The 17,290-nt window shown below is 43.9% G+C and overlaps 1 protein-coding gene across 1 annotated transcript in view; it reads left to right on the plus strand.

Annotated features, from left to right (window-relative positions):
- Positions 1–2,555: 2,555 nt before the first annotated feature.
- TSHZ3 (teashirt zinc finger homeobox 3) overlaps positions 2,556–17,290 on the plus strand; it is a 65,321-nt gene continuing 50,586 nt past the window's right edge. Inside the window, exon 1 of the mRNA XM_032195850.1 lies at positions 2,556–2,734. Coding sequence (XP_032051741.1) covers positions 2,695–2,734 — 40 coding nt within the window. The 5' untranslated portion in view covers positions 2,556–2,694. The remainder of the gene's footprint in view (positions 2,735–17,290) is intronic.

Consider the following 17,290-nt stretch of genomic DNA (forward strand, 5'->3'; position numbering starts at 1 on the left):
CCGTGCTGTGCCACGCCGTGTCGGCTCGGCCGGCAGCCGCTCCAGCCCCCAGTTCACGCGTTGCTCGATTGCCGGCTTCGGCTGCTGCAGATTTCCCCGGAGCAGCAGCAGCAGCACCGGGGCCGGGCGCCGCTGCCCCTGCCTCCGGCCGCGCTGCCGCCGGCGAAAAGCGCATCCTCACGGGCTGCGATAAATTATTTAGGCTTTCTGCTTCCTAATTTTTGACTTCGAGGGGGAGGAGGGAGAAAGGAAGAAGGAGTTGTTCCTAATCGCAGCCCGGCCCTTTCTGCTCGCCGAGCCTGTCCAACACTTGTAAATACTTATGCGGCGGCCGGTTCCTGCTTGCCGGCGGGGCTGGGCAGCGCTGGCTGCTCGCAGCGCACACCGCTCCAGGTCGCGCCCGGTGTGTTGTCGTCGCGCTGTGCCGCCGGGGTGACACTGACGGATGCGCCAATGGTGAGACGGACAGATGTTAGGGCGGATCCAGCGGCGGTTGCTGCCACGGCGGCGGAGCCCAGCCCGCAGCGGGCCCGAGCCGCCGCCCGGTGCCGCTGCGGGTCCCGGTGCCGGTCCCCGTGCCGGTCCCCGGACGAGCAGCACGCACGCACTCACGGCCGGTCGTTTTGGGGAGAGGGTAGCGGCTCCGGGTCGGCTTTTAAGCCGATCCGATCGCTCTCTCTGCGAGCAGACCCTGTAACTGTGAGGAGAAACCAGCGAGTATCAATGAGACGGAACTGAGCGAATTTGGCAGCAGAAGCGGCATCTGACAACTCACCATTTTCGCCTTTGCAAGAAACGTTTCGTTTTCCCCCAAGAGTAGCAATTTCCCGGGGAATTCAGGCGACTGCGATTTATTTTATTTTACTTTATTTTTTTTTTAATCCTATAGATCAGCTTAAAAAAAATCGTCTCGTAACAACAACAATAATAATAATAATAAAAAGCCAAACCTTCTCCACCCTTGACGCAAAGTGTTTGAATTTCCTGCAACTTGAAAAGGAAACGCGGGAGCGGCGGCTCTGCGAGGACGCAACAACATCTGCACTTAGTCAGGTACTGGACGCATCCCAAAGCTCGAGGAGCGGGGCCAGCCGAGTTTTTTGTGATCTTACCGTAAAAGTGAGATCATCCTTTTATTATTATTATTATTATTATTATTATTATTATTATTTATTATTACTCGTGAACTTTTTTTTTGTTTTTTTTTTTTTTTTTAAGAAAAAGACAAAAATACGGTTTGCTACTGTTTCTTTTCTTTTCTTTTCTTTTCTTTTCTTTTCTTTTCTTTTCTTTTCTTTTCTTTTCTTTTCTTTTCTTTTCTTTTCTTTTCTTTTCTTTTCTTTTCTTTTCTTTTCTTTTCTTTTCTTTTCTTTTCTTTTCTTTTCCCCTTACCCCCCCTCGATTTTCTCCCCCCTCCGGCCGGCATCGGGCGCCCCGTGCTGGGAGCGGGCGGCCCGGCGGGGGGCGGCCCGGCGGAGGGGGGCGGCCGGGACCCCCCTCCACCTCGGGGCCCGGCCCGGCCCGGCCGCTCGGCTCCGTCCCTCCCCGCCGCCCAGGGGTGCGCAATCAAACCCGCAGCGCATCGATCCCGAGCAACCAAGCGCGGCGGCGGCTCGCCGGTGAACTTGGACCAATAAATAAATAAATAAATAAATAAATAAATAAATAAAAAGAGGAAAAAAAACTAAAAAGCCCCAAAAAGAGAAGGGAGAGGAAGCAGTCTCCGAGGAAGAGCCGGGTGGAGGGCGGTTGTCGCTGCCCGCTCAGCCGGCGGCTCGGCTCGGCACGGCGCAGCCCAAGCGGCGGAGGCGCGGCCGTTACCGGGCGGAGCAGGGCCGGCGGCACCCGGGGGCCGGGGGGGAGCGGGGCCGGCGCCAGCCAGGTGGGAGCCGCCGAGGGGCCGGGGCGGTCCCGCTGAGGGGAGCGGGGCGAGGGGGCTGCCGGAGGGCAGGAAGGGAAAGGGAAAGGGAAAGGGAAGGGGAAGGGGAAGGGGCTGCCCGGGAGCGCCGCAGGGTGCCCGGCGGGGCCCGGCCCCTCCTCGCCGGCGGGCAACTTCTGAGGGGAGCGGCGGGTGGGGGCGGGCTGAGGGGCGGGCAGGGGCCGCGGGGGTCTCCCCGCCGGGCCCGGGCGGCGGTGCCCGCGTGTGGGGTAGTGTGAGTGACACCGTCATCGTCTCGTTTCCCTTCAAGCTTCGCCTGTTGCCGCCGCCGCTTCCAGCGCCGGAGACAGCGAGTGGAGAGCGCAGGCTGGAGCCACGCCGACTCTTGCCGAGAAATGCCCGTCTTTATGCCGTGATCTCCCAGCCCGGCCAGGCACCGGGGGAGTAGGGCGGGGTGGGGGGGACTGCGGGCTCTCCCCAGCCCTCCCGCCCGCGCACCTCTTCGGGGGGCTTTCCCTCCTCCTTCCTCCGGGGCGATTTGTCAAACTTCCCCCTCTTCTGCCAGCAGCAGCAGCAGCAGGGCTGTCCTCTCCTCTGTGCCGCCTCCTCCTCCTCCTCCGCCGCCGCCTCCTCCTCCTCCACCTCCTCCTCCTCCTCGGCATCGTGCATGCACGGCAACAAAAAATATATCCCCAACCCAGCCCTCGAGCCGACACTGGAGCAGCTCAGCGGATCTCTGGGGCTGAGGCAACACTTCCCACCCCCGCGCCGAGGCAGCCCCCCCCCCCCCCGCCGGCGGCCGCCGGAGCCCCGCGATGCCGAGGAGGAAGCAGCAGGCGCCCCGGCGCGCAGCAGGTACGGGAGCCGGCCCCGCTCCGCTCCGCTCCTCGCCTCCCTCGGGCTCCCCCACCGCCAGCCCTCCTCCTCGGCCTCGGGCCGGGAGACGCGCTTCGCACCCCGCTGCACGCCTCGGGGCTGGCCGAGGAACTCTCGGGCCGCGGGGGGGAGGGGAGAGGGGGATGTTATTGGGGTTGATTTTATTGGGGTTTATCTTCACGGTTTTGACTCCAGGGGTGGGGAGAGAAAGCTCTGTCCCTACTTTGGTACCCACTTCGGTATAGCCCCAACTCCGGGTTGTGGGGGCAGCACTTTGTGAGGGCCGGGCAGGTGTGCGAGCACATGCAGCATGCATGGGCCGGTGTGCTGGGGGGCGAGGAGGTGAGTTCTGTGCATTTCCAGCCCACACTTTAGCACCTACTTTTGCTTCTCTCCCTCGTAGTCTTCGTTATGCTCCATCTCCTGCTCTGACAGACAAATGATTTGTGATAGCCGGTGAAAATACTCTCTTTTTTTTTTTTTTTCTGTAGAAAGAAGATAGGGTTTGTGTAAATACATGGCACGTTGTGAATTGAGTGGTAGGGACAAAGTGATGTGGAAGGTCCGCAGTGTGACTTGAAGATCCAGAACTGGCTCCGTTGCTCAACTTTTAGCCTTTCCTCTCTTCCCCTTGTTCTGCACTGGATGCGTCTCTGCAGGATGGACAGACCCACCTAGCCGGTCACTTTCTTTATAAATCTCTTCCGTTAATCCTGTTGATTTCTTATTTATGAGCCCAGATGAGAAGCTGTAAAGGAAACCAAAAGGAAAAAAAAAAAAAGAGGGGGGGTCTGTGTATTGTCAAATGGCTGGCGAATGTTTCTGATACTGCCTTTACAATTTCCTCCATTTTTTTTCCAGAAATACTTTTCATGGCTTTGTCCTGATGAGTTTTTGTGCTTGTTTGTTTTGTTTTCCTCATGCCAGAAACGTCAACTCCAGTTAAACTTGGGGAGCATTTTCTGGACAAGCCGAATCAAAAAGAAAACAGTGAAAAAATCCAACGCCAGACCCCACAAATTTTTACAGTAATTCTTAGATGGGGATACGCGGTCTGGAAAAGGTTTCCTTGGCCTGTTGCCATCCTTGATTTGATAGCTGATTGATCGCCTGTCATCTGGCTGCCTTTGATCTATTCATTCCCGATAAACATCAATAAATCACTTGCCATGGTAACGCCGGGCTCGGTGACGTCACGTGTGGCCTGTCAACCCTCTGTCAGTGCCACTTATGGCAGGACGTGCCACCGCGACGGCCACTCCAGGGGCACAGTGCTGCGGGGCGAAGGGCAGCACCTGTGGAGGCCAGGGCTGGGGCTGGGGACCAGGAGTCGACCTCCGTGCTCTGCCCTTGGTCTGCTCCCAGGGGCTGGAACAGGTGTCCCATGGGCTGTGGCAGTGCTGGCGGTGGTGCGGCCGTGGTGGTGCGGTGGCAGCTCCGAACAGGTGGTCCTGCGGCTCCAGGAAGTGGGCATGCAGAAATCCAGCAGCCAGGCTTGTGCCCTGCCTGACAAGTCCTGGGTGGTGTGGTTTAGGTAAACAGCAACTGGTTCATGGAGCCGTGTAAATTACTGTGCGCATTTCCGTTCTCTTCTCTGGCACACACATTCATCTAGTACTTTTAACGCAGGAAAGTGTACTTCTTAGCAGTCTTGTGCCCTGTACTAGCAGTTAGAAAGTTTGTAAAGTTTGGGAGCACAGCAGTGATACAATCTAGCAAATAATATCTTAGCCAAATGCTTCAAGACAGTATTTTGGATTTCTCAACCGTGCCATCGAATGACGCGTCTTAACTTAATTAAAAAGGTGAACTTTTCTTAATACTTGGAAAATTCTCTTTTGTAACATTAATCTAGTTCTGCAAATTCTAGCTCTTCCAAGTATTTGACATGTTCTTCAAACAACTCTGCTTTATGTTGGGCTTTCCGTAGGCTGGAAGAAAATGTTTTTGCACTAAACACACATTCTGAGGTATCTTTCTTTCCTTCCCCTCTCTGTCTTCCACTCTCCGTCTCTCCCTCCTTCCTCAAGTGAATCATCCATGATGATCTATCTTTCATATTTAGCAGAAGTGTAATCTCTTTAAACTTTTAGCTTTTTGATAGCCGCATTAAACATTTAGTATTGTGTATAATTGCTTCCTCCTGAAATGCTGTTTTATTGGTCACATTGCAAATGATACTTTTTCCAATAGCAGTAAAAGCAAAAGCTGCTGCTTTTTATTATTTGTTATTATTATGTTTTTTAACACTTTAAAAAAGCTATGAAATAACGGGTTAGTTAAGAAATACTCATTACAAAAACTTGTCTGCAGGACTAATCGGAGATGGAAGAATGGTTTTGCTCTATCAAAATGACCCGTCAAAACGACTTTGTTTCATATTTGATTTAATTGTCTCTCTCCTGACAGGCACATTCATCAATAGCTTAATGGTCAATCAGAAGTTGGCAGAGTGAGTGCTTTCATTCTTTCCCATACACTAGCTTTGGCTTTACTTTATCAAAATGCCTCTGCCTAATGGATATGGGGGATGTAGAATGACTGAAGGGCTACTTATTTGAGAAGAGTGAAAAAACAAGAACATTTATGCTGTTGATAAGTGCATGAAGATAAATAAGTCAGCTGTACGGATTTTATTTTAAGACAGAAGAAACTTACATTTTTTTCCCCCTTCTTTTTGGCCTTAGAGCTGCGAGTTATAAGGTTCATGACTGCTTTTGTGGCATACTGAGAGTGATGACAAATTGATTGCTTGGTACTGAGAGAGAAAAAAAAGAAGGTGGTGGGGGGAGAATTAAAGATGTCTGCTGATTGGTAACTCAGGAAATCCAGTCCCCAGCAACCTTGAGAATACTCGAGAATTTTTTTTCTCCAAACTGAAAGGTCCGCTCAGCCATAAAAAAAGAAAAGTTGTTTTGCCAGCTTCATTAGTGTTCACCTAATTAGCTGTAAACCTGATGGATTCCTGACAGCTTTAATGATTGGAGATGACAAGCTCCACGCAGTGTCATCCAGCAGAATTAGGTTTGCAGCTAGTTTGATGTAATCAAGTTGATATTACACAGTCCTGGTTGCCTTTAGTTGTGCATTAACTCAATTTTCTGCTGCAGGTGACAAATGGGCTTTGGTACCTGGATAATCATGTCATAGGAATTAGGGCCCTTTTAATGGTCTGGAGTAGAATAACAACAACAAAGAACTCTCAGCAGCACAGAGCTTGCAGACATAACAGACAGGTGCACAAATTCTTTATGTCTAGCCCAAGTGTTAACACCACACTGTAGAAGACTAATGCTGTCTCTGAGAATCAAGAATCTGTAAAAATGGTAATTTCAGTTTGTTTGCTCTCAGGTTCAGCTGAATATCACAGATAGAGAAATTTGGGGGGGAACGTCGGGGATTGCAGTTTTATTCCACACCTGATAAAGCAAGAAGGTGATCAGGACTGCTGCTCCAACAACTTGTGTCATTTAAAGCAGAAGCGAGAAAATATTTATTGGTTAGAGGCTACTGTCTAGGAAAGCTAAGATACTGTATTAATAAAGGCCAGTCTTGTTCATGCAAACAGTAATTATCTGTCCTTAAATTATAGCTTTCACTCACAGCTTTTTTAGAAAACTATCTATTTAAAAGATCAAGAAAATGTACTTCATATTGACAGAATGACTTAATGCATATTTAGTATAAAAATATATGAAAAAAATAAAGCTCTTTTGAAGAGGAATTGCAAACTAATGATTTGTTGGAAACTGATTTACTTTTTACATATATATACATATATATATCTTGAGTAAAACGATTATACTTTTTTAGGTCCTGCTACTGACACAGAATTTTCAATCCTCTGGGAAAACAAACTTTTTTTTTTTTTTTTTTTTGTAATATACATTATTGTTGAAACCGTAAAGATGTCTGCATACTTTTTAAGCTCCTCACAACTTCTGTGCTCACGCTCGAAAGATGCACGTGGGCAGTGTGAATACTGACATACATGCAATTGATTTTTCAGGGATGTGCAGCACTTGCACTTCTTACGGACTTCAGGGCTCTTTATAGTTTATTTGTGACTCCAAAATGAGGCTGGGAGTGCACTCCAGAAATTCAGTTGCAGGCTCGCATGAAGCTCTTGCAGCCAGATTTCCAGGCAGCAATGGGTTCAGGAAGTTGAATGCTTTAATTTATGGGAATTGCTTGCAACTGCATACATACCCCAAAAGTAAATGTAGCAATAAAGTAGACTACCTATGAAGGTACTTGCAGTGTCAGCCCATGGTGCGTTATTTGCCTCCAAACCTGCCACATATTTCTCTGTTGGACAGAGATTCTTCCTAGCAGCAAGCTGACAAAATGATTAGTTATGGCTGTCCTCTGCCTTTTTTTTTTTTTTTTTTTTTTTTTTTTTTTTTTTTTTTCCGGCAAAGTGTGAGGAACAATGAAAAAAAAAAAAAAAGGAGAAAAAAAAGGGGCATAAATATGAAAAGGCCTGATAGATTCCGCTGAATATCTGTCTTGAAAACAGAATTTTCCAGAATCAGCTGCCATTTCTCCCATTAGCTTGACAGCTGTCAATTAGGGCTTCAGTGCTCTCCTGGGCCACAGTTTATTGCGTGTGGTTGATGTTGTCATTTTGTTCTCAGTTTTGCCTTGAGCACTATCATGAGCAGGAGTGAAATAGTCAATAACTGATGTATCAGCAGTTATTTCTTAAATTGGCTTACAAGTCTGCATTTTTCCTCTTTTTACTAAAGATTGTTTTGTAAAGTGATTAGAATGAATTGTGACTGCTGCAGGGTTATGGGAAATGCAGTGAAGCTAGGGTGAGTTAGCAGGATTAGAGTGGTTCCTTTTTTGTCAGTGCTGTTTCCAGGATTAGTGGAAACTGTAGAGAAAAGATCACCTTCAGGCTGGAGCGTGTGGCAAATTTTAGAGTGTGCTCTGTGCACACTTATGTGTAAATACATGGTTGCAGATTGTGAATGAGAAGAAATGATTTGCCAGGATGTAAAGTAACCTTACACGTTATCTTTCTGAGTAAACCTTGTAACTACCAGTTTTACGGTATGATAATCCGTATTTTAATCCAGTGTCATGACTGTTTCCTGGCAAATCCAGATATTGATTGTCAGATTTTAATAAAGCCGTATTTACAAGGTACTGCTAGCAGATCAAGCATTAAGATGCCTGAAGTGTTGCATTGTCAAGTAAGTGTGTATATATATGTGAGGCTATGATACAGTACCAAAAATAAAAGAGTTCCAGAGCGGTCGTGGGTTATCATATCTGTGAAATGCTTCAGCATCATTTACTAAACAATCTACTTCAGGTCTTTGATTTTTTTTTTTTTAATATTATTATTTTTTTTTTCCTTCTCTTTTTTTTTTTTTTTTAATTTGGTTACGCCCAAATTGTGGTTTATCAGACTTAAGTTAAAAATGAAAGGTGAATACAATATATTGTATTTGGTAACAATGATATGGACTGGTACATCCAGACAGATAATATGCAGTTGTAATTAGACTGAATAGACAGGCATTCATTTTTAAATTCTTTGACACATGCATAAAATAGTCATATAATAAGATAAGATGACAATTTTATGTAGGTTGATAAAGTGTCCCGATACATGCATTTAAATGTCTGTAAGCCTTTTTTATCCAGACAGATTAATTCTAGTTTCCAGCATTTGCAGTTAGACATTAAATTAATTTTAAAAATCCTGCTAAACAATGGATGTGTTGCATTTTTTTGGTGTCATTACCTAAAGCAGGAGGATTTAAAAAAATTATTCAATTGATTTTTCTTGATTTCAACATTTAAAAAAATGCATAAAAATTGGCTCAAAGGATTTAAAGTGCAGTCCATGAGAGGCTGTATTGTAGTTTTCTTAAGTATAATAATGCAGAATAGAACATTGTAAGAGCTTGAAATTGTTTGTTACCATTTCCATAAAAAGAACTGTAAGATTTCAAGTAGGTAGAGCTTAATTTCAGAGACTGCAAGATTTAATTCTACCAAATTTCCCCGTTCTTGCTTCTAAAAGATATTTTGGTCACCTCAATAGAGAGAGAATCTGCTGAATTTATACACTTCTCGGTGCAAGCATCAACTTCAAGGTATTTTTCAGAAAATGTTCAAAGGTTTTTTTCCCAAGGGATAGAGGGAGAGTGGGGAAGGAGTTACCAGAAGTCCCCAGCACGTCTGAAATCTCTTTGCCAGTTCTATTACCTGGCTTGCTTGGAGAGTAGAGTTGCGACTCCTCAAAAATAATCTAAGTTGGACTTAATTATAAATTATTAATTAATGCTGTCAGGACACATGTTATTAATTATGACTCTCTCTCCTTCGTTCTGAACAGCTGTTGAGAATCGCTAAGTTCACTGTATTTATTGGTGTGGGAGTTCACCCCAGGAAGAGCTCTCCATCCCCAGTGAGTGTTGCTGCTCACCTCCCATTCCTTTCACACGAGGTTGTTTGTAAGCAGCTAGGCTCAACTTGGCCTTGGTTGGAACGGGTAGAAGTTGAGAGGTGATTAAGTATCCTCGCAACTAGGTAATGTTTTTATGGGGGGGAGGAGAGGAGGAGCTTTTACGTCCTATTTTAGCAAGGCTGAAGGGTGGTAGAGAGGTCAAAGGGGCTGACCAAGCCATGGCAAGTGGGAGGCGAGGGGCGCTTAGGCCCTCCTGCCAGGCTACTGCCAAACTTGGCACATTAGCATAGGGGGAAGAGCTGTTTTGTTATTCGTTTGCAATGACTCAAATTCATTTACTTTTGATATTTCCATCATTAAATTGAGCCCTCTGTTTCAGTTTCTTACGTGTTCTTTGTGGAATGCATGTTGCATAAATAGGCAATTTTTAATGAACAATTTAATGTAAATGGGTTCTGAATTTAAATTAATATTAATGAAGCTTTGAGTGAATTTATTTTGCATATGTAACGGCTTGTAACTCTTTCACCCATACACTCTTGTGTTTATGTACTAACACACTGGTTAGGTGAATTGGCTAGTTTTCCATGTTTTGTGATTAAAAAACTTTAATGGATTTTACATGGATACTGGTGCTAGTGCAGCTTTATGCGGGATAGCATCTCTATTAAAAAGTACCTGCCTTTATGTTCAGATTTCTGTAGGAACCATTTTAAACGTGTTACCCTACTATATATTTTTTTCTACTTCGGTTTCTCCTTTAAGCTCAGAGAAAAATTTATTCCAACAACAGTCACCACAGTCAAGATGTTTTCTTTCTTTGGCTTACCTCTAATGCATTATGTATTTAGGAATAATGGGATGTTCTATAATTAATTCTGTTAGATGTAATTGCTATAATCACTTTGATGCTACACATAATAAAAGTAATATGGTAGCATATGAAAAATGTAAACACCTTATTGTAACACTTCATGTAAAAAATCTTTTTAAAATCTTATTTAGAGTGGAACCTCTGCTTCCGTATTTTGTCAGAGGTAACATTTTCTTTAAAGTGCATTGCTTAGTAAATGAAAGCATTTTAGATATTGAAAGGAGTCCGACTGGCAGATTGTCTTATATGTGTGTGTGTGTTTCTGACTCTGTACTCTGTTAAAGATGTAGTTCATTAAGAAACCAATCTTCAGCGTTGCTGCAAGTGACATGTAATATCACCGTATATCTCGTGAAATAAGAGATGAATTTGTGCACTGTATTAAAATCCACTATGTAGTAAATAATGTGAAAGTGGAGTTGTACAACTGAAAGCTTTTTTGTGGTGCAAAATTACGGGAAATATAAAATGTATGAAGGGTAGCATGTAACTAGAGAGGGAGTTTTTCAGGCGTAGTCCCAAGTGGGGAAAAAGACTGTAGATGGTGATTCTCCCCCCCACCCCCCTTTTTTTTTTTCCTAGCAAGTAGCTTTGAGTTATTGTTTGCAAACACAATTTTTGATGGGGAGGAAATGAAAAAAAATCTGTGCAATGGGTTAAGCTGTGTAGTTGATATCCTGATTCTGAAACAAAAAAATGCTAATGTGGCCATAGTTCTTAATTAGTTGCACACCATACTTAATGCTGCAAAGGTCACTTGGTTTTATGATCCAGCTTCGTCTATGAATTTGTATGTTTCCCCCAAAATTTATATGTTACTCTTCTATATTTTCTAAGCAATTGAGTATGCAAATCATGGTTAAAATGCAAACTGAAAGAAAATGAGAACAATCTGTTTAGTGTGGACAAAGGAGAGGCTTTTTTTTTTTTTTTTTTTGCTAGTGTTATTTCAAATAATGCATAGTCCTAGCATGGAGAGCAGAAGTATTACATTTAACTTCTGTAAGCTGAACAAACAAACCCCAACCAACCTCTCCGTGGACTGTTCTAGGGAAGAACAGAACAGGGCGCTGTTTTTGAGTATCTCTGGAACTGGGCTCAGTGCCTGAAGTCCTTTTCCTGCTAGGTCAAGCCTGTTGCTGGAGGGCCAGATCTCAGCAGGGGCCTCCTGGAGGCTTGGCGAGGCTGTTCAAGACTGGCAGCCATCAGTCATCCATCTGTGACACAGAGTCTGTTTTTGATGGCAGGGATGATAAAAGGCCTGGGAACTGTATAGGCCCTTGTAATCAGGGCCAGTGCTGACATCCTTCTCAACTTTGACAGCTTCTTCCTTTTCTCTCTTCACCGCCAAGACTGTCTCAACTGATTTTTTTTTCTCTCTCTTGTTTCATGTACTTGATCAGTCTCAGATGCTGGGAATTATTTTTTTCTGAAGGGAGGGGGAGTGTTTCTTTTGGTTTGTGGGTTGGGCAGGTGTGAGAGGAAGTCTTTTTTTTTTTTTTTTTTTTTTTTTGTACTGTAGGCCTGTTGCTAATTAATGTTCCTCCATAAGATTCTGTCGGAGTTGAGTAATGTTTTTGATCTTTATGCCTGATAACTGCATACTTAATGAGATTTCAAAGCTGTGAGTGCAGCTCCCTACAATTATTGACAGATGCCTTTTCTTTGCCATTGGGTTCAGCTTCATAAATCCTCCTGCAGTAATGAGGTTCAGAAGTGCCACCCTGCCAGTGAGCTAATGAAAGAGGGGGGGAGGGAGGGAGCAGCTCATGCCTGCCTGACACATTTTTTTCCTTTAAAATTTACTATGCAGATGTCAAGCTGTGGGACGATTACTTCAAACATGCTAATTTTTATCTTGCTTTTGTGTCAAGCCTGCATGCCATTTCCCCCCCACCCAATAATAAATAAAAATAGAAACCTCAACCTATTTAAATTTTATCAGGGATCATAACTATTGAAGACTTTGATATATGTGTGTTCTTTTCCAGTTTCCAGTCAGTGGAGCAGTTTTTTTAAATCCGAAGGGCAGAGAGAGAGGGTTAGAAAAAAGGGGGGGGGGGGAACAAAAGCAAAAAAGCCCAAACCCCAAACTCCATCAGCTGCCCACCGGCCTGCCCTAGCCATGCACTTGAAGCAGCACAGATTTCATTTTAGAGTTCAGAAACTAAATCCTGGCGGAGAATAGCCGCACCATGCCAAACAGTCGATTTCCTTTTCAGCAGAGCCATCCATCACGGACCCACCCTTCTCTCCCGACAGAATGACACGTGTCATTTATCATGCGGGCCCCGCCAGGCAGCGCGGGCAGCAGCGTGGGGGCAACACGGGGCTGTGGGGGCCAGGGGCTGCCGGCCGGGGGCTGCCGGAGTGACTGTGGAGGTGGCGTTCCCCTGTCTTAGTTCTGCATTGCACCGCTTGGCCCCCTGAGAAGCTTTCCCTCCTGTCCTCCCCCTCTCTCTTTTTTTTTTTTTTTTTTTCTCTCTCTCTCTCTTTTTTTTTTTTTTTTTTTTTTTTAAGTTTGACAGTTGGGAAAAACTGTCTGACACGTATCATTCAAGCAGCACCAGCTTGCTGGGGGTTGTGTAAATGAATCTGGGAGCTCTTGGTTTCACATGATTCAAACGTGCATTATTGAAGATGGATGTTCCTTAAAAAAAGATTGATGATGGATATCAGGCTTATAGTGCCATTTATCATTTTGAATATTATTTAGACTTGCCGTGTAAAGCTGTAACTTGAGAGTTGGATGAGCTGGGACAGAATGGAGGCCTCAACGTGCACGCTTTGATTGATGGCTTTGCTTTCTCATTGTTTGTTACCAGATACTAGCCAGTCATTACAGGAGTGCCTTACAATTGTTTTAGGGGGTGGATTTCTGTGTGTGCATGTGTGTGTGTTTGTATAACAGAGAGACAGACAGGCAGAGACAGAGTTAAGTTTTTAGCGAGAGCATTTCAATAATTGTAAAGAATATAGACAAAGCTATGGCCCGTGCAAGGATACCAGCAGTCTTTGTATGAATACAGCTACATGCTGTACACAACACTAAAACATAAGCTGGAGTGCGGCTGTTCCAGCATAGCATTGTCAGACATCATCAGTTCCAGCATAAAGATATGCTGTAAAAATGTTCTTGTGAACAGATTAACACAATTCAGTTTCCTTTTGCTAATAGGCTGTGTTTTGGTCCCATAATAGCAAAGAAAACAAAGTTCTGGAAGATAATCATTTCAGGGTTTACATTTTTCTTTTCTATCCACCCTCTTCACCCAAGGCTGCAGATCTTTGGATCTTGGTGTTTAGTGCCAGGTGTCCAGAAGGCTCCTGGAGGCGGATAGCCTGTCCACACAAACAGCCAGGGCAAGCGCTTCCCTTTTTGAAGCACCTCTGCTGGAGCCAGGACACTTCCACCTGCTGGAAGAATTAAGGAAGCAGCTTTATATTGGCAATTAGGTCTTAACCTGGAAGTACAGGCAGCGGTTTTCCTGAGATGGACACTCCAGCAACAGAGTGGCGTCAACCACAGGTAGTGCCAGCACTCAGAGTGGTGAGGTATTCGTGTACAAATGTCCCCGGACAAGCACCATGTGCAGCCCCCTTAACCTTGTTCTGTGTTGGCAAACTATTGCATGTTTCTTGCCTGGCATGTTGTACAAAAATCAAATAAACAGGAGTAGGAGGCAAAATTAGGCTAGAGTAGCTTTTTGCTGAATCAGTCTTGAACTTGCACAGGTAGATGGCATTTTTGAAACACTGCTTGTCACGTGAACTTTTTCTTTGATTGCGAGATGCCTGCCTACCAAGAGGGAATTACAGCAACATTTAATAAACAACACACTGTATTTAGGTTGTAACATGTTTCACAAAGCCATCAGTAACTTTATGCAAGTTTTATAGAAATGAATTTTTCAGAAGTCTGGCGTTTGTTATTCCTTCTACAAACTCAGTTCAGCTTGCTTTTGGTACACTCTGCCAGTTGCTGAAAGGAAGATGAATTCAAGTTTATGCACTTCATTCAAGTCCAGCATCATGAGAAAGCCCTGTAAAAACATAATATTTTCTATAAAGCCTTCAATGGTAGAAGGCAAAACTTTGATCTCCTACCACTGCAGTTGTGTAACACAGTAGGTAATTGAAGTACAAGTGCCAATTTGCTGGAACAATTGTAAACACACCTTGATACAAATGGCATCATTGCATTCTCACTGATTAGAAAACTTTGCTATTAATAGACACAAAGTCCATTTCAGGTGTAATTGGTAAAGAGCTGAGTGCACTCATGGGAAGAAACCTTGTTTTGTTTTTTGTTCGCTTTTATTCTTATCCCTTTTTTCAGTTTTATAGCCAGAGACATGATTTATTGCAGCCATCCATCTTTGGGGCTCATCCATCACATCCTGGTTGCTAGGCAATCATGGCAGCAGCTGTTTGCTTTGAATCAGACAGAAAAGTTGTCAATCATCAAAGGCAGGTGAATAGCATTAGAAACACGCTATTGTCAGACGGAATAATTAATCAAAGAGAGAAAAGATAATTAAAAAGATATGACCCTTGCAAGTACTTGCTCTGGGTTGCCTGGAAAAAAGAAAAACTGCCTGGTCTTTTCTAGACACTTAAGCAGCTGAGGGCTGATAAAATATGCACTCTGCAGTGCATAGTTTTTAATTAATTGAAAAAGGTTCAACATTCAAAGACGATGCTGGAGAAAAGTCTGATTATAAGCAGAAGTAATATTTATTGTTTGCGTGAAAGGCTTGACATGGAGTTCTAACTTTCTGTCACAAATCTCCACCGTGCTTGCACTAAGCCTCTTTCAGCATTGCTATCTCGCTGGCAGTTACTGGAGTGTGTGCTTAGTCCGTCCAAGGAAGGGTCCTATGCTTTTCAGCCAGCCTTTTCATTCTGGGCCACCTTTTCAGGGTATTGTCTCATTTGCCATCCTGTGCAGCAGCTATCGGAGTTGCACAAGCTCTGCCATCAGGAAGGCAGGCAAAGCTCAGCAAGCCCGCGCTATTGCTCTTCGTTCGGTACAGGAAAGATGTTGATCTCGTTTCTGATCACTGCGTGGAGTACCAGGCTCTGTGAGCGGGTTCCCCAACCCAGTTTTCCAGCAATCCTATTCTTTTTAGCTGGAATGATCAAAAGGACGCTGTGAAGCCTAATTTCCAACTCCTCGGAGTTGGGATTACCTGGCAGTAGTTTCAGCATAGCGTGCCCCAGGACAGGCTACGTAGGAATGTGCTTCTGGTGGAGTGATTGCTGACCTGGTGCCTGCAGCTGGATAGAGCTCATACTGCCACCGTCCACAGACCAGGGGTACTGGTCGGAATGCTATAGTAGACAAAAAGCTGGATGTCTGTCCGTAACACTACATGCTGTCATTATGAGAACGGAATTTTGTATTTTTGGCTTTTGAAGCTCTTATGTAGACCAAGAAAAAATACTTCGGCATTTGTGGTTGTTTAGAAGCTAAGATGTCTGCGGACATACTGATCATAGTAGAACATAAGTATCATGATTGCATTAATTGAGTTTTTGTTTAGAATATTTTGTAAACAGTAAAACAGCGGTGAAACAGTGAAACACTTTCCTTCTTTTTTACTGTTTCATTTTCTACTTCATACTTTTTTACCCTGACTTACAGGAGTGGACAAGGAAACTTCAAGTTTGTGAAGCCAGGAGAACAAAAATACTATTTTCAGTGTTAAAACCAAATAGCAGTGTTGATCACCAGTATGATTTGCAATATATGCTGTGAATTACTGGGAATTAAAAACAGCTGAATGAAATTCTTGTGCACCATTATTGCACATCCCATCCCTTTCACACTGGATAATTCCTTGGATTATTTTTTGCTTAATTCCATGCAGCAGTGTGTCAAAAGCAGCTCCTCTGTTAATTGTGTAGCCTACATCACATTTTCTGCTCTCACACCCTATTTCACTTGTAATCCTTTCAGTATTTACTTAGAGAAGGAGAGAATACAGCTAAGAAGGAGACAGGGTACCATCTGAGAGCTGGGTGTGACACATCTGCTGCATAGATCTATATGGTTCTAGTGCTGGTAGGAGGAAGCTAAGGCTGAAGTTAACTTGGATGACTTGGAGAAATCTGTAGCTTCAATTAGCATTTCCTGTTAGTGAACTCTCTGAGCAAACGTTCACCAAAGTCTATATGAGAAATACTAAAATCTCTCTGGAAGCACAGCAGTATGTATTAGCATTATATATTATTATTATATTATTATTATTAGAATTATTATATATTATAATATATATATTCCTACTTACACTAATATATATATATCAGGAATATTATACACGATATATATTTTATATATGTGTATATATATATAAGGAATATCCTACATATGTTGTGTGAACAAAATCACCATGACACATGGCTAATGGCACAGCACTTCTATGTAAAGTTTGGATGTTGTCCAGAGTTGTAGGCAAGTACATTTTTAATTGGGATAACTTATTTTTTTCTACCGTAAGTAACAATAATTCAGTTTGACATATTATTGGCATTTTCTGTCATAGGTGTGTAGGCCCTTTGCCTGTACAGGGCAAACAGGCAAATGTTTGTGTGTGGGCATGCCAAGCTTTCTCCAGTGTGTTGTTGTGTATTATATAAATGAGGGATAGTTCTGCCTGCGTGTAAGGTAACATAGAATCACAGAATCACAGAATTTCTAGGTTGGAAGAGACCTCAAGATCATTGAGTCCAACCTCTACCTAACGCTAACAGTCCCCACTAAACCATATCCCTAAGCTCTACATCTAAACGTCTTTTAAAGACTTCCAGGGATGGTGACTCCACCACTTCCCTGGGCAGCCTGTTCCAATGTCTAACAACCCTTTCGGTAAAGAAGTTCTTCCTAACATCTAACCTAAAACTCCCCTGGCGCAACTAGGACTACGGAACTCTGTCCTTCTTTGCTGTGGAACTGATTCTTCTCCTTTTGCATATTGCAACACCTTTGCTCTCTTTTCTAGTATTTGCTGTGTTCCAGATCTGCTCATCACAGTTTTATTTAGTGGTAGAGGAACTGTGGCAGTAGTTCGCTCACGGAGGGATATACAGTGCTAACATCAATTGTGTTGGATAAGAGATGCAGGGATAGATGTTCGTGTGTTGTAATATAGGCAGCTGTTGTTTAGTCCAACAGTGGTTTTCTAGCAAAATATAGACAAAAGTTTCTCATGACAATGTTTCCCTCTGCTCA

Source organism: Aythya fuligula, chromosome 12, assembly GCF_009819795.1.
Source record: "Aythya fuligula isolate bAytFul2 chromosome 12, bAytFul2.pri, whole genome shotgun sequence".
NCBI classification, from domain to species: domain Eukaryota; kingdom Metazoa; phylum Chordata; class Aves; order Anseriformes; family Anatidae; genus Aythya; species Aythya fuligula.